General features: G+C 45.1%; 1 protein-coding gene and 1 long non-coding RNA gene across 7 annotated transcripts in view; both read left to right on the forward strand.

Moving 5' to 3' along the window:
• LOC145511325 (uncharacterized) overlaps window positions 1–15919 on the forward strand; it is a 106540-nt gene extending 90621 nt beyond the window's left edge. The window contains exons 8-9 of the long non-coding RNA XR_014057800.1: window positions 15243–15487; window positions 15830–15919. This is a non-coding gene — a long non-coding RNA (uncharacterized LOC145511325). The remainder of the gene's footprint in view (window positions 1–15242; window positions 15488–15829) is intronic.
• A 1595-nt stretch (window positions 15920–17514) lies between these two features.
• NSMAF (neutral sphingomyelinase activation associated factor) overlaps window positions 17515–25027 on the forward strand; it is a 63974-nt gene continuing 56461 nt past the window's right edge. For all 6 annotated transcript variants that reach the window (XR_014057802.1, XM_081504359.1, XM_081504356.1 and 3 more), the window contains exon 1: window positions 17515–17762. Coding sequence is in view for 4 of the 6 variants with exons in the window: in XM_081504356.1 (XP_081360482.1) it covers window positions 17704–17762 (59 nt within the window). In the remaining 2 variants the exon portion in view is untranslated. The remainder of the gene's footprint in view (window positions 17763–25027) is intronic.

Consider the following 25027-nt stretch of genomic DNA (forward strand, 5'->3'; position numbering starts at 1 on the left):
ACCAGGACCCTGCCCCCTAGTAGGCAACATCGCTCTACCCTGCTTATTATTAAAATACTCTAATGCCCCTAAAAGGACCAGATAACCCACTCCTTTTTCATTACTTCTGCTATTACCTAAAGTGGGTCTACAACAATGAAATGTTTACCATTGGAGATACCCTAGTCTGCTCTTATGGAGGACTAGGGGAGGAAATCAGTGACTTACATTCCCTCAGAGCAATGAGAGGATAAGGCTTATGGCTCTTTCACCAGGTTCCCAGTCTCAGGGCACAGACTTGGATTGCTTTACATCATGGTATCTATTCCGATCCATGGTGGACAAACCAGCAATGAGTTAAGATTACACCCCCTTAATTCTACCCAGCATGGTAATGCTGGAGACCTTGGGGATGCCCAGCTCCAGCCTGGGGGTCACAGGATGTTGACCTGCCTAGGGATCCAGTCCCCGGGAGGTTGTTATGTCTCAGCCTGCTCAGGGACCCACCAGCCTGGGGTCCCAGGAGGTCGACCTGCCTCAACCTGCCTAGGGATCTGGTCCCTGGGAGGTTGTCACGCCTCGACCTGCTCAGGGGACCCCCTCAGTTCAGGGGTCCCGTGAGGTCAACATGCCTCGACCTGACCAGGGACCCCTTTCTCGGGAGGCTGACATGCCCCGACCTGCTCAGGGACTTGATCTCCAGGAAGTTGTTACGCCTCAATCTGACCCGGGGATGCCCAGCTCTCAGGTTGCAACAGTACTGGGTAGGATAAGCTTCAGAAAGACTCACCCCTCAGGAAGTCCACCCATGGACATAGAAGGAAGCCTGTTAGCTGTGGGACTATGCCCGGTCTTAGCAATAACTCAGGAGTCTGATGAGAACCCCATTGCCTTTCTGGAAAGGCTAAAAAAGGCCCTCCAAAAGTTTACCAATCTGGTCTGAGACTCACGAAGGACAGGTGATTTTAAAGGACAAATTCCTGTCCCATTGTGCCTCAGACATCGGGATAAAGTTTCAGTAGCTACAGCAGCAGGACCCTGCTGCTTCTTTAGATGAGATGGTCCAGATAGCCACCAATACCTTTTATTACAGAGAACAGGAGAGGGAGGCCAAGGCCCGGGAAAGGGAGAAAAGGAAAGAGACAAGGCATGCCCAGATGCTGGCCACCCCGAGTCCTTGAAGGACAAGGCAGAAGGCAAAATTCTAATCTGAAGACAAGTAGGACGTTGGGCCAAAGAGTGTCCCAACAGTGACAAGTCTTCTAAAATGGCTTGCTACAAATGCCATCAATTGGGACACTGGGCAGCACTCTGCCCTCAGGGCCCAAGGGCCTAGAGGTCAAGCACCAAGCCTTCCCTCATGATGGTTCAACAGGACTGAAGCGGCCCACTCCAGCCAGCTTGCCTGTCACAGATAACCATCACAGGGCTGGAGCCAAGGGTGCAGCTGAATGTGGCAGATGGTCTGAGAATTTCTTGTTAACACAGGGGCTACCTACTCTGTCCTGACCTCCTACTCTGGAGTCTTCTCCTCCCAAACCTGTACCATTTTGGGTGCTACAGGAAAAACAATTACAAAAAGATTCACTTGAGCACTTCTTTGTTGCTGGGATGGACAAATATTTTCCCACCAGTTTCTGGTGGCCCCTGAGTATCCTAATCTCTTATTGGGAACAGATCTTTCCCTTTGAAGTCTTGCAGCTATTGCAGTCCTGATAGAAGATGCTTTAAAACTCTCTTTTGGGGGCAAACTATTTTTACCAGCCACCAAGTGAAACAACTCCTGAATGGGAGAGGCCATTTATGGATGTCTCATCAAAGAATCCTGAGATATCAAGTAGTGCTGATGGAAAATCCAGGCCTGAATATATCCCCTTGTGAGGTTCTTAACCCAGCTACCCTCCTGCCTACCCCCGGGGGCTCTCTCCCCTTTCACTCTTGCCTAGAAACTTTGGACCACTGGACAAATCCCCGAGAGAGATTGTCAGAAGATCCTCTGACAAATCCTGAGGAAATCTGGTACACTGATGGAAGCAGCTTTGTCTTGGATGGAAAAAGAAAAGCTGGATTTGCTGTAGCCTCCAATTTTGAGACCATAAAGGCTAAATCTTTGCCACTGGGTACTTCAGCCCAGTTAGCTGAGCTCATAGCCCTGACTCAAGCTTTAGAGCTGGGAAAGGAAAAAGAGTAGCCATTACACTGACTCCAAGTATGCCTTTCTGGTGCTACATAAACATGCTGCTATTTGGAAAGAAAGAGGCCACTTGACCATCCAAAGGTCCCCAGTCAAATATGGTGATCAAGTCCTTAGGCTCTTGGAGGCAGTTCATCTGCCCTCTGAGGTTTCAGTCTCCCACTGTGAAGGACACCAAAAAGGGAGCCAGCAGTGGCACGAGGGAACCAAGCAGCTGATCAGGCAGCTAAGAGAGCAGCGTTACAGAACAATGACCTAATAGGGGTTGCTACCTTAGTTCCACAGACTAATTTGCCAGAAACTCCTTCATATCCTGAAGGTGAGACTCTTAAAGCTATGAGAGAGGGCTTTCAAGAAGATCATACGGAGTGGTTCCACAAGGAGGGACTCCTTTTTCTACCTGGGAACCTCCAATGGAAGTTGGTTAACTCCTTACTTGCCACCACTCATTTAGGGGAGAAGGCCCTCCAAAGATTACTAGAAAGGTCCTTCAGAGGAACAGGCCTCCAAACGACCATAAGGCAAGTGGTTTCCTCTTGTCCCACTTGCCAATTAAACAACCCCCAAGGAGTTCGAAGACCGCAGCTGGCCCAGCCAGTCCAACAGCGTGGGACCTACTCAGGAGAGGACTGGCAGATGGACTTCACCCAGATGCCAGTTTCTCAAGGGTATAAATAACTATTAGTCATGATAGATATATTCACAAATTGGATAAGGCTTTCCCACCTGGACTGAGAAGGCTGAGGAGGTGGTAAAAAAAAAACAACAAACAACTGCTCCATGAAATCATTCCAAGATTTGGTCTGCCCAGGTCATTACAAAGTGATAATGGGACATCATTTACTTCTAAGGTCACCCAAGGGGTCTCTAAAGCATTGGGCATTACTTATCATCTCCATTGTGCCTGGAGGCCTCAGTCTTCACGAAAAGTACAAAGAGCCAACCAATTATTAAAATCAGCAAATAAAAAAGATAACCCAGGAGGCCTCCTTGGGATGGAAGGAGGCTTTACCAATAGCTGTCCTCCATACCCGTATTGCCCCTAAGGAATAGGTTGGTCTTAGTCCTTACGAGATGCTATATGGGAGACCTTCTGTTTATGTCAATAACCTCTTCCTAGATCCAGAGGCTCAGATGCTCCAGTGTTATACCATGGCCATTGGACAATTCCAACAAGATACATGCTTTGGGGTGTCAACCAGGAACCAAAAGATTCTAAAGAGCCACAGCTATATGCTCCAGGGACTCAAATCCTAATTAAAGTCTGGAAAGATGGGTACCCAAAGGCTCAACTCCAGCCCACATGTGAGGGCCCCTACCCTGTAATACTTTCTACCCCCACAGCAGTGAAGGTACCAGGACATGACTCCAGGATTCACTACTCACTAGTCAAGCCATGGAAAAAAAACAGAAGAGGACACTCAATACACCCGTGAGCCCCTGGGAGATCTCAGATACCTATTCAGAACTGCAAATGAGTGCCATTCTAATGAACACCCCCAAAGTTAAGTTTCTGGGGATAAGATTTCTCAGGATAATGCTAAAGAGCCAACACAGCTTGGCAGGGGTTGTACTCTAAAACAGACAGGAAATAGATCTCCTGATCCCTGAATAAGGAGGGACTGAGCCATCTTGAATGAGACGTGATATTTCTGGGTAAATACCTCCAGCTAAGTTAAAGAAAGTCTCACAGTCCTCAAGGAAAACATTCAGATCCTACAGGATCTCAAAGCACAAGCTGGAGAGTTCTCGGGGTGGCTACAGTCTCTCTTTGGGGGATGCTTCTCCTGGTGAGGGAATTCAGAATTGGGTAATACCCCTACTAATTCCTGTTATCACCATATTGATGCTGCTTATGACTGCTCCATATATAAAACAACTGTCTAACCTGTTTTGTCTCTGCCCAGGTCAGCAAGCTACAATATTCAGTGCCAGGTCCAACAGGGATATATAAAACTACAGCCAACCACAGAAAATATCACTCACCCTTAGATGGACACTGCTATAAGGACTCTGAGGCTTAAGACTAGCAAGAGGGGGAGGCCCAGTGTCCCTCACCATCCCAGTTCAGCAGAAGTAGCCAGAAAGACCTCAACACCCCTATTCCCAAAGAATTGGGCCTCCCATCTCTTTAGAGGGGAATGTTAGGTAGTTAGAATAGGAAAAAGGAGTCCAAAATGGCAGTGGCTAAAAGACAAGGGAAAAGCCCGCAGATATAGAACAAAGGAAGGTCCAAGAACAGGTGTGAGGACCTCAGGTAAAACAAACAGCCCTCCTGGCTAGCCCAATTTACACAGGGCAGGCTCAGGGGGAGGAGAAAAAACATATAAAAAGGAGGTATTTTCTTTACCTGCCAATAAAACTGAGCTGTAACACTGGTCCATCCGTCACTTCAAATTTTTGCTGTGGCGAGACACAACCGAGGAAATTACACATTCCCCCAACACTACTGAGAATGGTATGCAATTTAAAACTTATGAATTGTTTATTTCTGGAATTTTCCATTTAGTATTTCCAGGCTGAATTTGACTGTGGTTTACCGAAACCACGGAAAGTGAAACTTCAGATGAGAGGGGACTGCTCTACCCGTAATCCCACCATTGAAGCAATACTGTGAACATCTTGGTGGATATTGTGCTGTCTTTTTCTCTGTTTTAAGTGATCATCAGGCCTGTCTGGAAAATAATGATCAAAGATAATTCATGTTCTCTAGTCACATTCCCCATTTCCATCTAAATTATATACAACTCTCAGCCAGGGTTTCACTGGGTTGGTTGGTTTGTTTTTCTTTCTGGAAAGCCATTCCACCCGCCTTACAATACTGTCTTGTTTTGGTTTCCTATGGCTGCGGTGTCAAATTGCTATGAACTCTGTGGCTTCCAACAGAGTTGGAATCTCACTGAGCTACAACCAAGGTGTCAGCAAGGCCCTGCTCCTGTCTGGAGGCTCCAGGGAAGAATCTGGTTCTCTGCTTTTTCCAATCTATTGAGGGTGCCTGCATCCCCTAGTTCATGGCCTCTGTCTTCCAGGTTAGCAAGTGTGACTTGAGTCTCCCACTGCCATCTCTCAGGTTCTCTCTTCTGCACTCACACCTCCCCGTGACCACAGCTTGGAAAGGACCCATGTGATTAGAGTGGGCACAGCTAGATAATCCAGGATAATCTTGCTCTTTCAAGGTCCTTAAATCAAAATCTTTTTTTTCCATGCAAGTTAATATTCATCCTTTTTGAGGTAAAGTTGTGAACATCTTGGGGAGCATTCTGATGAGGTTTCATTATTTTCAAAAGCAATTTATTCATTTAAAAATCAATAGGCTGGGACTTCCCTGGTGTCCAGTGGCTGAGACTCATGCTCCCAATGCAGGGGGCCCACATTCGATCCCTGGTCAGGGAACTGGATTTCACATGCCGCAACTAAGACCTGGTAAAACCAAATAAATAAATATTAAAAAAAAAAACAATATGCTATATAATAGGTATTTCCTGGTGGCTCAGATGATAAAGAATCTGCCTGCAATGCAGGAGACCAGGGTTCAGTCCCTGGATCAGTAAGATTCCCTGGAGTAGGAAATGGCAATGCACTCCAGTATTCTTGCCTAGAGAGTTCCACGGACAGAGGAGCCTAGCAGGCTACAGTCCAAAGGTTCACAAAAGAGTCGGACTCAACTGAGTGACTAACACTTTTTTTTCATGCTGTATATGCATACTCTTCATCAAATATCTTATTCATTAATCTGTGCTAAAGTAGATTTGGATGTTTTGTGTTGTCCTAACCATGACTGTATGGCATTATCAGATGCCTTTGCCTGAGTGAGAAACCTTCCTCCGTTGGGACCTCGGAGGTCTGATGGCCCTTTGTGACATCCAAATAAGTAATGTATGTAGTCCTTTTGTCCTGAAGGTCCAGGAACATCTTTTGTTCTAATACTTGGTCTTTGAATCTGGTTCCTGACAGTGAGCTCCTAAATCCCTTAGAACTTCCTGGGTGATAGGAAAGTCTTTGTTCTAATGGGACTGGAATTTTTACACACACTCAAATGATACACACTCATTCTCCAGAGAGGGGAGAGGGGTTGGAAATGATCATGATGAAGCCTCCATAAAAATTCCATTAGTATAGGGTTCAGAGAACTTCCAGGTTAGCTAACAACACACTGAGGTGCTGGGAGAGTGATGCCCCTTCCCACATACCTTCTGTTATGCATCTCTTCCATCTGGATGTTCATTTGCATCCTTTATCATATCCTTTTGCAGTAAACCAGTAAATAGTAAACTGTTTTCCTGAGCTCTTTTGAGCCCCTCTAGCAAAAATTAGTCAAACCCAAGGAGAAGGTTGTGGCAATCTCTGACTTACAGCCTTTCTGTCAGAAGCACAGGTTAACAACCCGGACTTGGGTCTGGCATCTGAAGTTGAAGAGGGGCAGTCTTGTGGGACTGTGCCCTTAGCCTCTGAGATATGAAGTTATTTCTAGGTGTAGATGGTGTTGGAATTGAGTTACATTGCAGGACACCCAGATGGTGACAAGACCCACACATCTGGTGTCAAAAATACTGAGAATATGGCCAGAGTTTGAGACTGAAGGAAAAATAGGAGGAGGCATGAGGTTTTCTTAAAAGGTAGAAATACTTAACATTCGAAAAAACTGTGGTGAGAACTAGAATTTTAGAGGAGAATGCTTAAAGTCCAAGACTGGGGAATTCCCTGGCAGTCTAGTGGTTAGGACTCTGCGCTTCCACTGCTGGGGGCCTGGCTTTGATCCCTGCTCAGGGAAGTAAGGTGCAGAACAGCTAAAAATAAGTAAACCCAAGACTTAAAACTAAGTCTTCATATTCTAGAGCTCTGCTGCATAGTACATGTGGATTTAAAACTGACAAAGTCCATTTCTCCACCCCAGTACTTAGTGACTACCTACTGGCGAGCTCAGAAGACATTTCCACCAATACAGAAAGTTTTATTATACACTGTTATTCTAGAGCAGGGGCTGGCAAACTTCATGTAAAGGGGCTGATAATATTTTAGGTTTGTGTACCACATAAACTTTTATCTATTGCAACTACTCAACTCTGCAGTTGCAGTGTACAAGCACCCATAGATAATATGTCAACAAATGAGCACTACTGTGCTCCAATACAACTTTATTTAGGAACACTGAAATCAAAATTTCATAAACTTTTCAGCGAAGGAAGAAAATTTCCCTCAACCATTCTAAGCTTGAGGGCCTTTCAAAAACAGATGGCAGGCCAGAATTACCAACCCCTGTCTTGGGGAATGAAATTCAGGCCTTGGGAGTTTACAGATCATTAGCAACAGATTTAGGGCCAGTACCAACATGTGTCCCTAAAAAATTAGATGTTATCAATACCTTTGCCTTATAACAAGCTTTTACCATATAGTATTAAACTCTTCAGCTTTTAGAGTACTAGAGTGACTTTAGTAAATTATCCAGTAGTAGGATAGTCCTTATTTCTTATGTTTGGGGTTTGTTATATGTGCTTTTTCGGAGAAGGCAATGGCACCCCACTCCAGTACTCTTGCTTGGAAAATCCCATGGATGGAGGAGCCTGGTAGGCTGCAGTCCATGGGGTCGCTAGGAGTCGGAGACGACTGAGCGACTTCACTTTCACTTTTCACTTTCATGCATTGGAGAAGGAAATGGCAACCCACTCCAGTGTTCTTGCCTGGAGAATCCCAGGGACGGGGGAGCCTGTTGGGCTGCCGTCTATGGGGTCACGCAGAGTCGGACACGACTGAAGCGACTTAGCAGTAGCAGTAGCAACCATGACTGTGTTCTAATTTCCACACTCTTTATGTATCTAGAAACAGGTAATCTGTCTACACCTTGTCATTTGTCAATACCCTAGAAATAAATGGATATATATGTTAAAGGTGGCAAGCCAACACAGCAGTGATCATTATCTAGTCTACTTTGCAACTAAAATCTCTTGAATGTTAAGACCACATACAGAGTGATATTTTCCACTCATTCATGCAGTGACAACCAGGCCCGTTTTCAGTCAATCTTCCAAGCTGATTTTAAGCCCTAGTGAAGAAATTAAGAAATAAAAGCAGGGTGAAGCAAGGAATGCTTTCTGAATACTGAAACAAAGGGAGTCTATACTCACTTGGGCAAAGAAGGACAGTTGAAGTGACCGAAACGATGGAGGCGAGAAGCTTCATTGAAAGAACAAGCCACCAAGTGTGGACACTTGAGTTTATCAGGATATAGACTCACACAGCACACAGGATTCCTAACTGCATGAACAAGATGACATGGATTTGTTAGCTATGCTCAAAGTACTAATGGAAAGAGCATGCTGTGAAACTTGAACAATATAAGTACAATAAATAAGAGGAAATATGGTCTCATGAAACAGGCAAGAGATCAATGGAGTTGAATTTCTAATGCTTTCTATCAGCTTGGTAAGATATGCATGGGACTCCATGAATTGCTATGATTGCTATAGATCAGAAATGAGTAACATAATCTCTGTCCTGAAGGGGCTGTTATGAGAGTAAGGTAAACAGAAATGTAAACAAATAGTTAGGTGAGGGTATGAGCTAAAATTAGACTCTGAACAGGAAGCTGTGAGAATGTGGGTGATTCAGTGTCTGCTCTTCTTCACTTAGGGTGTGGGTAGGTACAAATGGTGACTGGGGAGCTCAAAAAGGAAGTGAAATTTGAATTGTATCATGAATGGGAGGTCAGAGGACAGGGAAATTACTGTGTCAGAACAGCTTTGCAAAGGCCTGAGTGTGTGGACAAGTACATTGCTATGCCTGGTCAAGCATCCCTTTCAGGCTTCTGAAGCTCAGAGCAATCACAAGTGAGCAGAAGCCAGAAGCCAGGGAACCATATATTCAGGACCCAAACTACAATTTTCACTATCTGTCCTCCCATTTCTCACGTATTTACTTCTGTTATCATTAGTAGCCCAGCTTCTCCAGCTGTTGACTAGCACAGGACACTCACTCTGAACTTCATCTCCTCTCCATCCCTCTCCTCCCAACTCTTTTCGAGTTAACAGCCCCTTTAGGACAGAGACTATGTTACTCATTTCTGATCTGTAGCAATCATAGCAACTCTTAGTCCTTTGTCCTGTGTAATCCTGGGTTTTTAAACCTGTGCACCTTAGGACCAAGAGATAAGCATCTTCCTTGCTTCCTTTTGCTATATTCACATGATTTATTTTTCTCCTTCAGGAACCAGAATTCCTTAGAAGTTAATGACATCAGGCTTTATCATCTACTGTCCTGTTGGGAATCCATCTGATTCAAGAAAGGCTTTGACTCTGGGCTCACCGAGTCCCTCTCCCCTAGCCCATCATTAACCTTGATGGCATCTGTGCCCACGTGCCTGACCCAGTTGATCTCCGAGCCTGTTGTTCTGTGACCTTCTCACCTCCAGCCAAGTTTTCCTGTGCTGTACGGCAGCTAGTAGTGTCATCTCATCTCTCTGTAGCATTCACGGTTTGCAATTTTTTTTTTTTTTTGGCTGCACCATGTGACTTGTAGTATCTTGTATCTTACTTCCCCAAATAGGAATTGAACCTGGGCCCTCCACAGTGGAAGTACAGAGTCCTAACCACTGAACTGCCAGGGAATTCCCTGCAATTATTTTATATTTTGGTTTGCTTATAGTCAATTTTACCCACTAGATGCTCTGTAAAGACTGCAATCTTCTCTGCTTTGTTCATATTTATCCCCAGCTCTTAGCACTGTTTGGGTGCATAGATACAAATTTGTGTCAGAAAATATTTAGAGATATACAGTGGGAAAGACAGAGAAAGGCTCCTAAAAAGTATCAGTGCCATGCTAGGAGCTGGGCTTTACCCTGGGAACACATGGGAGCCTCCAGGAGATGGCCCCTAGGACATGGGAGAAAATGTATATTCTAACAAAAATGTGTTCAGTTCAGTTCAGTTCAGCTGCTCAGTCGTGTCTGACTCTTTGCAATCCCATGAGCTGTAGCACACTAGGCCTCCCTGTCCATCACCAACTCCTAGAGCGTACTCAAACTCATGTCCATTGAGTCGGTGATGCCATTCAACCATCTCAGTCTCTGTCATCTCCTTCTCCTCCTGCCCTCAATCTTTCCTAGCATCAGGGTCTTTTCAAATGAGTCAGCTCTTCGCATCAGGTGGCCAAAGTATTGGAGTTTCAGCTTCAGCATCAGTCCTTCCAATGAATATTCAGGGCTGATTTCCTTTAGGATGGACTGGTTGGATCTCCTTGCAGTCCAAGGGACTCTCAAGAGTCTTCTCCAACACCACAGTTCAAAAGCATCAATTCTTCAGCACTCAGCTTTCTTTATAATCCAACTCTCACATCCACACATGACCACTGGAAAAACCATAGCCTTGACTAGATGGACCTTTGTTGGCAAAGTAATGTCTCTGCTTTTCAATATGCTGTCTAGGTTAGTCATAACTTTCCTTCCAAGGAGTAAGCGTCTTTTAATTTCATGGCTGCAGTCACCATCTACAGTGATTTTGGAGCCCCCCAAAATAAAGTCTGACACTGTTTCCACTGTTTTCCCATCTATTTCCCATGAAGTGATGAGACCAGATTCCTTGATCTTAGTTTTCTGAATGTGGAGTTCTAAGCCAACTTTTTCACTCTCCTCTTTCACTTTCATCAAGAGGCTCTTTAGTTCTTCTTCACTTTCTGCCATAAGGGTGGTGTCATCTGCATATCTGAAGTGATTGATATTTCTCCCAGCAATCTTGATTCCAGCTTGTGCTTCATCCAGCCCAGCATTTCTCATGATGGACTCTGCATATAAATTAAATAAGCAGGGTGACAATATACAGCCTTTACGTATTCCTTTCCCAATTTGGAACCAGTCTGTTGTGCCATGTACAGTTCTAACTGTTGCTTCCTGACCTGCATACAGGTTTCTCAAGAGGCAGGTCAGGTGGTCTGGTATTCCCATCTCTTTCAGGATTTTCCAGTTTATTGTGATCCACACAGTCAAAGGCTTTGGCATAGTCAATAAAGCAGAAATAGATGTTTTTCTGGAACTCTCTTGCTTTTTTGATGATTCAGCGGATGTTGGCAATTTGATCTCTGGTTCCTCTGTCTTTTCTAAAACCATCTTGAACGTCTGGAAGTTCACGGTTCACGTATTGCTGAAGTCTGGCTTGGAGAATTTTGAGCATTACTTTACTAGCATGTGAGATGAGTGCAATTGTATGGTAGTTTGAGCATTCTTTGGCATTTACTTGTCTTTGGGATTGGAATGAAAACTGATCATTCTGTCATTTTTGAGATTGCATCTAAGTACTGCATTTTGGACTCTTTTGTTGGCTATGATGGCTACTCCATTTCTTCTAAGGGATTCGTGCCACAGTAGTAGATAAAATGGGCATCTGAGTTAAACTCACCCATTCCAGTCCATTTTAGTTTGCTGATTCAAGGCAAACAAAGATGTGTACTCAAATGTTAATAGCAGCTTTATTCATATTAGCCCCAAACAATGAACACATCCCAGATTTCCATCAATTGTTAAAAAGACAAACTCATTGTGGTTTATTCATACAAAGCTTACTGTTCAGCAAAAAAAAAGAAAAAGAATGAAGTAGTGTTCCAGGTAACCATATGGATGTACCTCAAGATCTCTGGGCTGACGGAAGGAAATCAGTCAGGAATGACTATGTGCTTCATAACTCCACTTATATGAAAGTCTAGAAAAGAGGAATAAACAGACAAAAAACAGATCAGTGGTTGCCAGGAATCAGGAAGGGACACTGGGATTCCTGACAACAGGGCACAAGAAAGCATTTTAGGGTGATGGAAATTCCTACATCACAAGCATGGTGGTGGTCACATGACTCCACACGCATCATAACACATCCCGTGGCACACTTACAGCTGAGGAATGTTACTGTATGTAAGTTATACCACAGTAAACCTGACTTAAAATGGATATGTAGATGTACAAATACTATAAATTACTAAGAGAAACTGAGGAACAGCAGACTTTTATGAGGATGTCAGGGATGTCCTGATGGTCCAATGGCTAAGACTCTGGGGGCTGGGTTCAGGGAGCTGTATCCCACATGTCACAACTAGGAGGTCACATGCTGCTACTAAGAGAGCCTGTGTGCTGCAGCTAAGACCCAGTGTGGCCAAATAAATAAAAATAGACATTTATTTGAAAGGGGATGTCAGAAACATTGAGTTGACCCTTCCCCTTCCCTGCCTTCAAGGAAGATTGTCCAGGAGCAACTGTCACTGGTAGGTATGGTGGGGCTCCCTTGGGTACACTGACAGTGGAAAATTTTGTTTTCTTCCTGTGAGATTACTTAGAGCTTTAATACAATAATGAGGACTTCTGATTCTTAGTTTTATTTTCTTTAAGGTCTCAGAATTGCCACTAGAAATGTATAATTGCAAAGAAAGTAGATTTAAGGCAGACACGGGATCAGATCTTGTCACTGTCACTTATCAACTGGCATTATCACTTACTATTGGACATATTATTAAACTGCATAAAGCTTTAGCTGTTCTCTTCCAAAGAATGGAAATAATAGAACAGTCTTAGAGATTTGCCAAGAAGGAAGTCAAGTAGTTTCTCTGGAGTGGCAGATGACAGCTGCTAGATAGGCTTGGCAAATGCCTCTAGATTTGGCAGGTACGGGGACAGTGTACTCACATGGATTTGGAGAGTGTGTCACTTACCATGGAGCAGGCAACATGAGCCCCTTGACCCTCACGTCCCACTGGAGCGATGAGGCGGTCAGTGGATGTGGACGCACCGTGGTCCTGCATCACCGCTCAGGAATACGCATCTTTGGAAATCCCCAGCCTTCTCCAGGAAAGTGAAAGTCGCTCAGTCTTGTCTGACTCTTTTGGGCCCCATGGACTGTAGCCCACCAGACTCCTCTGTCCATGGGATTCTCCAGGCAAGAATACTGGAGTGGGTAGCCATTCCCTCCTCCAGGGGATCTTCCCAACCCAGGGCTCGAACCCAAGTCTCCTGCACTGCGGGCAGATTCTTTACTGTTTGAGCCACCAAGGAAGCTACAGCCTTATTCAGAGGCTGCTGGCAAACCTGCGCCCTCTGTCCTCTGGAGAGAACTATTACATTAATTATCCTGAGAGGTCGCCAAGTCTTCCCTGAGGCAGGGAGGGTGTGGTCCTTATCATCCCCGGGGTGTCCCCGGGGGGAGGATATTCTTGATCTCTACTCTCCCAGGACGGAAATAAATCTGAGCAAATTGACTGATGATGCCTAACATGGAGAAATGTGAAAGATTTGTGGAGAATTAGCTCCCAACGGGACTGAAGAATAAAATGCATGCAAAGTACTCAGCGTAGTGTTTTCTACAAAGTAATTGCATCATAAATTCAGATAGCAATAATATTGACAATTACAATGATGAGGCAACACAGTGGGGGAAAAACAAGGCTTGTTTTTTTTAAACCTGGCACCTCATGCCTCTTAGAAAGGAAACTGTGCTTATTGGGGGAAATGTGCTGATAAGTGCTTGCAGTAAAATGCAAGTACCCCCCCCCCCCCCCGAACACACACACCTGAGGTTGCATATTTGCTGATGCCAGGATGAAGAGAAGGGTGGGGGGTCGGAGGCGGGAGAGGTGGAGGTGCTGCTTTCTTTAAGACTGGGAAGGAATTTGTTGTTCTAAAGCTGAGTTTCTCAGAGTGATCTCTAGACCAGCATCAATACTACCTGGGGGCTCAGGACTCTCAGTTCCCACCTCAGATCGGTGTGTGCTCAGTCACAGTCCATGTCTGACTTTTTGCGACCCCATGGACTGTAGCCCGCCAGGCTCCTCTGTCCATGAGACTTCCCAGGCAGGAATGCTGGAGTGGGTTGTCATGCCCTTTTCCCAGGGATCTTCCGGACCCAGGGATAGAACCCGCATCTCCCATGTCTCCTGCTTTGCAGGCGGATTTTTTACCTGCTGAGCCATTGCGGAAGCCATCTAGTAGATCAGGAACACCAGGGTGGGGCCAGCAATCTATGTTTCTAACAAGACCCCAGAGGACCCTGGGGCCGAACTCTTTAGCCCTAGAAAGGCTGTGGGGTGGGGAGGGGTAAGAAATTTGTAAGCCTGAACTCTTTGTGGAAGAAAAATGTGAGGGATCCTCAGTGGTGGTAGACTTAAAACAGCTAAGAAAATATTCATAGGGTATTTTTTTTTTTTAATATTTACTTATTTGGCTGCACTAAGTCTTAGTTGTGGCATTCAAACTCTTAGTTGCTGCATGTGGAATCTAGTTCGCTGAGCAGGGATCCAACCTGGGGTCTCTAACATGGGTTTTTAACAGCAGTTTGCACTGATGTTACTGCTGCCAGGATTCACAACTCTCCATTAACACGGTGGGGAGGCGGGCAGATAAAATGCTCCTGTGGTTAAAGCAAAGACACGTGTCAAGAAGCAGGATCTCAGGAGGCAGAGTCATGACGATGGAAGCCCTCAGAGAAAGGAAGTGACATGTTGGAAAGGGTGTTGAATTCTGTGGGCTTTGAGCCAATTTTATCTATAAATCAATGGGCTGGAGTGGGCTTCCCTGGTTGCTCAGATGGTAAAGAATCCACCTGCAATGCAGGAGACCTGAGTTCGATCCCTGGGTCAGGAAGATATACCCTGGAGAAGGGACTGGCTACCCAGTCCAATATTCTTCCCTGGAGAATCCCACGGACAAGAGGAGCCTGGCAGGCTATGTAGTTCACGGGGTGGCAAAGAGTCAGACATGACTGAGAAACATACTCACATGAGCTAGAACAGAGAGAACCAGCTTGCACATGGGCCATGGTAATAACATTTCAGTAATCAGATCATTCCCACCGAGGTCTTGAGTACTGGTAAGGGAATACCAAGAAAGGATAAGAATAATTTTTCCTTAAGAAAAATAAATAAGGATTATTTTTCTTTAAGAATTGCAGGCAGATTCTTTACCAACTGAGCTACAAGGAAAGCCCTTAGAATAAGGCTGAAGTCTAATGAGTGTGATACCACCCTGTTTAACTGGATCCTTTCTGTGATGAAACATAAAGAACCTGAGCTTCGGAAAGCCAATGTTCTAAATCTCCTTGCTTCCCAGGTGGCTCAGATGGTTAAGAATCTGCCTGCAATGCAGGAGCCTTGGCTTTGATCCCTGGGTCAGGAAGATCGCCTGGGGAACGAATGGCAACCCACTCCAGAATTCTTGCCTGGAGAATCCCATGGACAGAAGAGCCTGACCCCAGTCCACGGGGTCACAAAAAGTCAGACACAACTTAGCGACTAAACAACACCACCACAGAGTGGAAACAGAAGTCTAGGTGGGACAGACTGAAGACAGGCAAGGTGAGAAAGTAGAGACAGCCTGGGAGGCAAATGTTTCCAGAAGTCTGGCTAAGAATGGGGAGATGGAAGGAGATATGGGATAAAGGGAACATTGAAACCATGTATTTGGATGGGAATGACTTAGTAGTGAGGGAGAAAAAGACAAAGCAAGCGAGAAAGAGGGAAGAGAGAAGGGATAATTACAGAGGCTAAGCTGCTGAGTTGGGAAGGAGAGGTTGAAGTTGGGAAAATATACTTGGAAATGGCAGAATGAAGTGAAGGGCACAGGTGTTGGGGGGCTGGTGGTTTTAGGTGGGAGGAGGAGGGAACCACCCCCCCTCAAGTCCTCTCTTCATTCTCCAGGAACACAACCCCCATAACAGCAGAAGCATATCTGAGCTGTCGTTCAAGAAAGTCCTTTTGAGAGAGTTTTTTTCCCTTCTCCTGTCAAAGGTAAGCTGGGAAGTGAAAAATCTCAGAGTGGATAGCTGTAAATGCGAGTCTTTATCTGCTGGCTGGCAGCTGCCTTCCCAGGGAGAGCAGGAGACAGATGCCCTCAACTTCCTGATGATATTTCAAATGGCGTTCAAGTCCTTTAGGAAGCCAGTCCTGGGTTGTGGGAGACACATCTCAAGGGTTCAGAGAAAGAATTCACAGCTGTAAGCCCTTTTTGTAAATGCCCTAAGAAACAGCTGTCAGGGCCCATTTCAGGTGCTGGCTATGTATGTACTCAATTGTGTCTGACTCTTTGTGACCCCGGACCGTAGCCCACCAGGCTCCTCTGTCCATGGTATTCTCCAGGCAAGAATACTGGAGTGGGTTGCCATTTCCTCCTTCAGAGGATCTTCCCTACTGAGGCATTGAACCCACTTCTGCATTGCAGGCAGATTCTTAACCACTGAGCCACCGGAGAAGCCCCAGGTGTTGGCTATAATAAACAGTAAATCCTCTGGGCAGCCTTAAGCTGCCTCAGACAGGCATTTAAGGGGAGCTGGGGATACCCAGCGATGAGGCCTGGGTAGTCAGACACTGCTCCTGTTTGTACAGGTCTTGTACTGTGGCAGGCAAAATCATATGTGCTGAGAGTCTGTGGTTTTCTAGGCCGAGGCCTGTTGGAGAGGAAGGCTTAAAGTGGCGAGGCTGGAGTTCTCTCCGTCAGGGAATCTTTGTCACTCTCCATCAGCAGGGTCACATCAGTCGCTAACGTTTAACTGAATGAAGAAAACTTGCGAGCTGTTTTCTGGCCTTTTTTTCCAGCCAAGGTGACTCTCCTGAACTCAGAGCATCTATTGCTAGACCAAGTGGGTTTCAGGGAAGAGTGTTTATAGGCAAAATGTGGGCTGAGGGAGGAAGGGCATGTGCCTTTCTTCTGACTGGTGAGCGAAGAGGATGGTAGGTGCTCCTAGAAGTCGTGTGAGCAGCCTGGAGTTAGCATCCTCCCGCTGCCTTTATCCGGGGGCTTTATCCGGGCAGCAGAGTTCAGTTGTATTGGCTTCATCCTGAGGAGCTAGGTCTCTGCTCTGCCCTGTGTTGGACTGCTTTCCCTTCCTCTCTGCTTCCCTCACTGCCCTGGTTAGTAACTGCTTGAAGCTGCCCTCGGGAACTCAGGGAAGGCCTAGGGGACTAAAGCCTTTTTCTTCAAACAAAAAAGGGACCCAGAAAGACTTTTGTACCCAGGAACCGGCCCCCACCTCCTTCAGGGTCCTGCTGGATTTCAACTGCACCAGTAGTTGGACATATCTGTGAATATACTAAAAACCACTGATTGGTACACTCTAAATGGCTGAATTGTTTCGCGTGTAAGTTAGATCTCAAACACAGCTGTTAACAAAAAGAGTCATGTGACTAGTTATTTCAATTAAAGACTCAAATGTTATTTAGAACCTCCGTGGCCAACACGCTGGCTTAGTTTAGGGTGGGCTTCCGTCTTCATGCGGAAAAGCAGTGAAATGGAGCCGCGGGGCGGCGGTTTGGGGCGGAGGGACGGACCCCAGACCGGGCCCTGGGTCCCGGGCGCCTCAGGCGAGCACCCGCCCCTCCTCCGACCTGAGTCACGGCCGAGGCCCCACGCGGCGGGGATGCGGCGCTGAGCGCGGGCTCGGTACGCCAGGCCGCAGGCGCGCTCTCCTCGTGGGGCCCGCAGGCCGGCTGTGCCCGGCCCGCCTCCCGGGTTCCCGACCTCTCGGCCGGCGGCTCCACTGAACCCGAGCCGGAGACGCGCGCCCCGCCCGCCCTCCATGGCGTTCACCCGGAAGAGGCAGCGCGAGCAGCAGCTGCAGCTCTACTCCAGGGAGAGGTGAGCGCCCGCCCGGGCAGCGCAGAGGCCGGGCCGCCGCCGGGACCGCGGGGCAAGAGTGGGCGCCAGCCCGGGCCCATCCCGCCCTGGAGCCCCCCAAGCCCGAGCGGCCACGCGGGTCCCGCCGCCGCGGCCCGGCTTACCCGGAAGGGACCGGGGGTCGGGGGTGGGTGGGAGCGGGGTGTAAGCGGGCTCGGCGGGCCCCCCTTCCCCCGGTCCCCGGCATCGGGTCGCCGCACACGGTCCCGGCTGTTCGCTCGGGCGACACCGCGCGGGTTGGCGACCACCCGCCCGCGGGGCAGACGCAGGTGCTCCCATCCCAAGTTCAGCCCCAAAGCAAACGCCCGGGCCGCTCTCTGCCCTCCTGGGCCGGGAGAGAGCCTCAAAGAGCGGCCTTATTCGGAGAAAAGCCGGGGTCCAGCCCGCCCCCCGAGACGTCCTCCGCCGAGCAGTGGACCTTCTTATGAGTGCACGTGAAAGCGCATCCCGGGGGGATTCGGGGTCCCGCAAGCGGTGGCTGAAATGGTCTCAGAGCAGTTAGGGTTCAGAGTTTCTGATCCTCAGTTTCTCCAAGGGAAGCCCTTTATAAGAAAGCTCACTTCTGCTGAAGTCAGTTTCCAGTGCATTTCGTGTGACTGAAACAGCTTGCTGGTCCTCAGATCTGTAGTCCCAGGTGCCGACAGAAACTGGGAATGAATCATTTTACACGTATTTCGGTTGTGGAGCCAGTTATCTCGGAGTGCTGCCAGCTTGTCACGTTATGTGATCAGTGGAGACCCACAAAACAGATTATACATGAAATACAAGTGCAGGCGTTAAGGGTTGCCTATTCTTGCAGCATCCACGCTTCTTTTATCGAGATTGACTGGACCCGGTGCAACCGTTCATACCTCTTTCCAGTCGCTAATACTGGCCTCTGCCAGGGTGTCCGGAGGCTGAAATTCTATTTCCCTCTGTAGAGAAGAAGACATACCAAAAGCTGTATCTTGGATGGGGCTTCCAAGAACGATTTTGGTGGCATCATTAGGTTTTATCCACAGAAAGGCTTATTCATTGAATACTAATAACTGGATCCTCAATAAAGGAACTCACTCTCATAAGAGGCTGTTCTGACTTCCCATTTGAATGCTTGTTTCATGTGGAGACAGCTTGAATAGTTTCTTTGTTCAGAGCCAACAACATTAAGACTGGGTATTCTGTATTAAATAGATGAATGTTCAAATTTACATTGTTAAAACTTTGAAACACTTGGATTGCCATCGTGTTCTATGATCTAAGAGTCATTTGTAACAATTCCACGGGCCTCTTTGATATACAGGGAAACCTGTTTTTCTGCCAGTTACTTCCACGGCAGTAATTTGTATTTAATTTGGTTAGCTGGTACAGCTCTGCAGTATCACAAATCTTTAAAGTCTGCACTGGCATTTCTCTGTATAATCTGCTTTGTTGCCAACCATTGATCACACAGCGTGACAGGCTAGCTGCGCTCACAGACGACTGTAACTCTCGCAACCAAAATACTTCTTCATTAGTCAGGAGGTGGCAGCTGTTCTTAAGTATTGGTAATCTGAACAAGTCAGTGCCACATTTTTTTCTCTTGACTCTTACTTGCTGCTGCTGCTAAATCGCTTTAGTTGTGTCCAACTCTGTGCGACCCCATAGACGGCAGCCCACCAGGCTCCCCCGTCCCTGGAATTCTCCAGGCAAGAACACTGGAGTGGGTTGCTATTTCCTTCTCCAACGTATGAAAGTGAAAAGGGAAAGTGAAGTCGCTCAGTCGTTTCCGACTCTGAGCGACCCCATGGTCTGCAGCCTACCAGGCTCCTCCATCCGTGGGATTTTCCAGGCAAGAGTACTGGAGTGGGTTGCCATGGCCTTCTCCTGACTCTTACTTAGCAACCACCTAAATTCTCTAGTGCTCTGCTCTGTGGCTTTGCAACCTTGGGTTGATGGGCACACTAACCAGGATGGTTTCTTAGAATAGCAGTTTGAAGGACAGGAATATCTCACAATCAGTCTCGTTCTAAATCTTAGAATTCTTTCTGAAAGACAAGAGTGTTTTAAACCAACTTTATAGATTGGTTCAATAAAGTTTGGTTCAATAAAGAGTTCAACTTTATTGAACTCCTGATTTACTTGTGGCTGCACAGATTTTCTTAGTTTATCTCTTTGTAGCAATAAACACCATTTAGCAAGATGATTGATAGAGGTCATTGACTTGGACACACCCAAGAGAACTGTTACTTTCCTTGGAGCTGTTTCAGAGGTCACCCCTGAACAGTCCTCATACCTCAGAGTTGCGATTTTATGGGTCCTTCTGATGCTGCTTAAGAGATTTTAGGTTTCTGCTGCTATTCAGCTTACTCAATAATGACCCAGAAAAGGGAAACTTGAAGTAGAAGCAGTGAGGCAGCTGGGAAATTCTTAGATTGGTGGCTTAGACCTATGTGATGGCAGAAGAAATGGAGAAAAGTGGATGGATTTTAGATGTTTTTAGGAGGTAGAATTGATAGGCTTTGTTGGGATGGACTGCATGTGGGAGGTAACAGAGGGAGAATTCTAGCTTAGAGTTGTCCGATAAAATACAGGACGCCCAGTTAAACTTGAATTTCAGGTGAATAGTGAAAAATCTTCTAGTATGTCGCATGTGATATGTGGTACATACTTGTACTAAAAAATTTTTGTAACTTACCTGAAGTTCCGACTTAACTAGTTGTCCTGTATTTTTACTTGCTAAACAGCAGTCCAACTTGCAGGTTTCTGGTTTAAACAGCTGTTCGGTTCAGTCGCTCAGTTGTGTCTGACTCTTTGCAACCCCATGAACCGCAGCACGCCAGGCCTCCCTGTCCATCACCAACTCCTGGAGTTTACCCAAACTCATGTCCATTGAGTCGGTGATGCCATCCAACCATCTCATCCTCTGTTGTCCCCTTCTCCTGCCCTCAATCTTTCCCAGCATCAGGGTCTTTCCAAATGAGTCAGCTCTTCGCATCAGGTGGCCAAAGTATTGGAGTTTCAGCTTCAACATCAGTCCTTTCAATGAACACCCAGGACTGATCTCCAATGGACTGGTTGGATCTCCTTGCAGTCCAAGGGACTCTCAAGAGTCTTCTCCGACACCACAGTTCAAAAACATCATTCTTCTGCGCTCAGCTTTCTTTATAGTCCAACTCTCACATCCATACCTGACTACTGGAAAAACCATAGCCTTGACTAGACTGGTATCAATTGTTGGTGATGCTTTAAAGTAAAACTTTGGGTAGTTTTCACTATTAGAAAACAAAGAGCTAATTGGCTATTCAAATTAAATACAGTGTTTTTCTGGTTAAGACTTAGATGGAAGAAACCATATTGATCTCACTGGTGTTCTGAAATGTCCTTTGCACGTGTTAATGAAGATAAATGTAAAAATCTAAAGACAGTTCACATGTCTTGGAATTGTTGGGAATGGTAATTGTGTACAGTGGGTTAACATACGAGAGAATTCTACAAACTACAGCTATTTAGATATTTCTATTTCAGGATTTAGGAGTAAGCTAATTGTTACATACTTGTTATTTTCAGGTCTAGGAGTGGTGTGGTGGGACCACAGCTGTTTTCTTTTAAGGTGATAGAGAAATTGAGACAGTTGAGGCTTGTCCCTACTGGGAGAGAGTCAGTTTTCTGTCTACAGTTTCAGAACGAATTACTTATCTGTGGCTTGAAAGCTGTCCTTCCAGGCTAAAACATGACGATCATGAATTCTATATTGGGCTCACAAATTATATTCATCATTTTACAGGCATATCTCAGACTTCAGCTTCGCTTCAAACATTCTATCTGTGCATAATTCTCTTGGTTATGCTGGTGTTAAATTTCTTGCCTGATATAAAATCTTTTACTTAATATGTTTGTCAATTGTGTCTGTATTTGTTATACTAAAAATAATTGCTGAGAGGGAAAACTGATTTGTTATAGTCTGGTTTAATCATTCGTTTTAAAGACCGTTCATCCTGTTCCTTTCATACCTCTGTGGAGTTTGCCAGGTGTCGAAAATAAACTCAGAATCAGCACTCAATTATCCAGGAACACTGGTGGGATGAGAGAAATTGACATAACTGTGATGTAAAGAAATAAGATTTATTTTTCTTACATAACCAAAAAACAGAGTAAAAATAAATGTTGCAAATTTTTTGATTAACTTAGAATTTACACTGGCTTTACTGGAAATACCTGTCACCTTATTCCCTTATTACTGTCTCAAATTAACTTCTTCCGAAGTGGTTACCATTTAAAAAGACACCAGAATCTACACACAAGTGGATTTTGAGTGTGTTTGCTGTATGATTTTTTAAATGATGTAAAATGGAAATGACCATTTAATGAATTCATTGCTTGTTTTTTTCCTAAATACTGTTGTGGTGTCATTTTTTACTCATCAGATATTTAACATTTCCAACTGCTGGATTTTGAAATTATCTTCTTTTAATTTGTTAATCTGTGCTCAATGAATAAGGTCTGTATAATACTTTGAAATTTTGTATTATAACAATATGTAGTCAGTTTTCACAAGTGTTCAATATGATGTTGAAAACTGGTGTTGGTACAATACCAATTAATATTGGTGCAATATCCTGTGTATGTATTAACGTTAAGCTTGTTAATTGTTTAGATCTTTTATTTCCTTAATGAATTTTTTTCTGATTGAGAGAGGGTTCATGATGCTAACTTCACTTAGTATTTCTATCTTCACTGTAACTATTTTCAGGGTATGTTATTAAGTCTACTTAATCTTAGAATTGATGTCTTCTTAGCAAATTAAATTTTTCATCAACATACAATGAACTCCTTCTAGTAATAATTTTTTCTATTTTGTCTGATATTAATATAGCTATATTTTCTTTGGGTTGTTTGCATTATATATGTTTTCATTCTTTTGCTTCCAACTTTTCTTATCCTTAGATTTTAAGCTTATTTCTTACAGTTTGTAGTTGAACTTTATATTCCTTCTGATATTTCTTGACAGATTGGCCCACTTACACTTATTAATATTGGAGATATATTTGGAATCATTTTTACTTTTTTGTTTTGTCTTATTTTTTCCTTTTCTTGGATTAGCTAGCAAGATCCCCTTGTTCCCTTTCATTTTTCCTGAAGAATGTGGAAGTTATATATTCTATTTCTGGTTTTTCTTGTGCTTTTCCTTGAAATTTTAACATTTATGTTTAACTTAAGGTCTCATTCTCTTTACCCTCCTTCCTAACAATATAAGGACCTTGGGACCCTTAGCTCCTTTTGTCCCATTTTAAATTATAGTCTGTTATTGTCCAGTATTTGCAACCTGTATTTTAATCAGACAGTATCATTGTCTCGTTAATACCTGTATAGTTTACATGTATATTTATCGTTGTCTTGCATTCCTTCTTGCATGTATCTTTCCTACAGAATGTCTTTGAGAAGTTCCCCTGATGGGGGTCTGATGATAGTAAACTATGTTTGCTTTTGTCTGCCTGAACATGTGCCTGTATGGCCCTTGTTTTGAAAATCAATTTTGCTGGTTGTACAGTTCCCTCAGCATCTTGAAGATCATGTAATATGCATGTGATCTGTTGGAGCAACATTGGATGGGGGAGGGGAGACCCAACAAAGGGCAGATAGGTCAGTGACCTGTGTGCCCTGCCCTCCAGGGGTGGCTCTTAGCCCCCTGGCAGGGTCAGGCTTCATACTTCAGGAGGAGCCTGGGCCCCGTGGGGTAACGGAGGGCCAGGATACAGAGGGGTTGTTATGCTGTGATGGAGCCGTGCTCTCCAGGTCCCATGCAACTTTTTTGCCCGTGGGTTGGCCTGGCCCCTCCCCTGGCTGGCTCAGGGGCTGTCTCAGCCTTGAACTTGAGTCTGCATGACATAGTGGATGAGGGCAGGGTTCGTGTATCTGTAAACATGGTTAGGGGGCTGCCAGCACTTTCTCCAGCATGATTAAGACACTGGGGTCCAAGCCTTGTTGACCCAGACTGTTGGCAGTAACACAAGACCAGAACAGGTTTCCGTGGAGCTTTGTGGGGGGCCACCTTCTATTTGGGGAGATTAGCCTGCAACACACCCCTGTTGTTCAAGTCTCATTATTTGTTAGGAATCTGCCCTTTCTCTGGCTGCTTGTAAGGTCTTTTCTTTGTACTGTTTTGCTGTTTGCCTGCATAGACACTTCCTTCTGTTCATCTCTCCTAGTTGGGGCTCCTCAAGCTGGAATAGTTTTGGAAAATTTGTAGCTAAATCTTCAGCTTGGGGAATATTGCTTCTTGTCACTCCTTAAGCCCCTAATCTCTCATAACAACTGTTTAATATGTATCTTGATTTCTGTGTTGCATGTAGGTTATTTTAATCCATCTTACAACTTAACTTTTTCACTAGTTGCCTAATTTACACTAAAGTTTTAATTTCACCTTTTTTTTTTTTTTCTGTTTATGGCTTCCCTGCGTGGCTTATGGGATCTTAGTTCCCCAACCAGTGGTTGAACCCAGGCCCTCGGCGGTGAAAGTACAGAGTCCTAACCACTGGACCCCCAAGGAATTCCTTAATTTCACTTACTGTATTCTTAAATTTCTAATTTTGTTTGGCTCACTTACAGCTATCTGGTCATTTTTTATAAAAGTCTGTTCTTTTGTGTTTTTCATGTCCTATTTCTTTTAACTTATTCTTGTAATGATCGGGCTTCCATGGTAGCTCAGATGGTAAAGAATCTGCCTATAATGCAGGAGACCCAGGTTCAATCCCTGGGTTGGAAAGTTCCCCTGGAGAAGGAAATGGCAACTCACTCCAGTATTCTTGCCTGGAAAATCCCATGAACAGACTGTGGGCTACAGTCCATGGGGTTGCAGAGAGTCAGATGCGACTGGGAAACTAAGCACTATTCTTGTAATGATCAGATGCAGAAAATAAATTAACTGTAGACTTTATAGGTTTGATTGAGTGGTCTGCTGCTTGTACTGACTTTCATTCAGTCATTTTACTTCTTCATTTGTTTTATGGTTTTTGATGGTAACCTCTTTGAGTTTATTCTTGGAGAGCTGGGTTTAATGAGTGTTTTTCCAAAAAGTGTTTGCATGTGTATCTGCCTGGGGTTGGGGGAGAGACAACACTGGTTTGCTCTGAGTGTTATTGGCCTAAGTGTGAGTTCTAACTCTAATGTGTGTTAAGGCAGTCTTGTAGTCTCAAGCTGTAAAGGAGACTTACTTTTTCCCTGGCCCAGGGCCGAGGTCCTGCCATATCCCTCTGGGAAGGTAGGGTGGG

This window comes from Giraffa tippelskirchi, chromosome 6, assembly GCF_054371585.1.
Source record: "Giraffa tippelskirchi isolate mGirTip1 chromosome 6, T2T-mGirTip1v1.2.pri, whole genome shotgun sequence".
In the NCBI taxonomy this organism is placed as follows: Eukaryota; Metazoa; Chordata; class Mammalia; order Artiodactyla; family Giraffidae; genus Giraffa; species Giraffa tippelskirchi.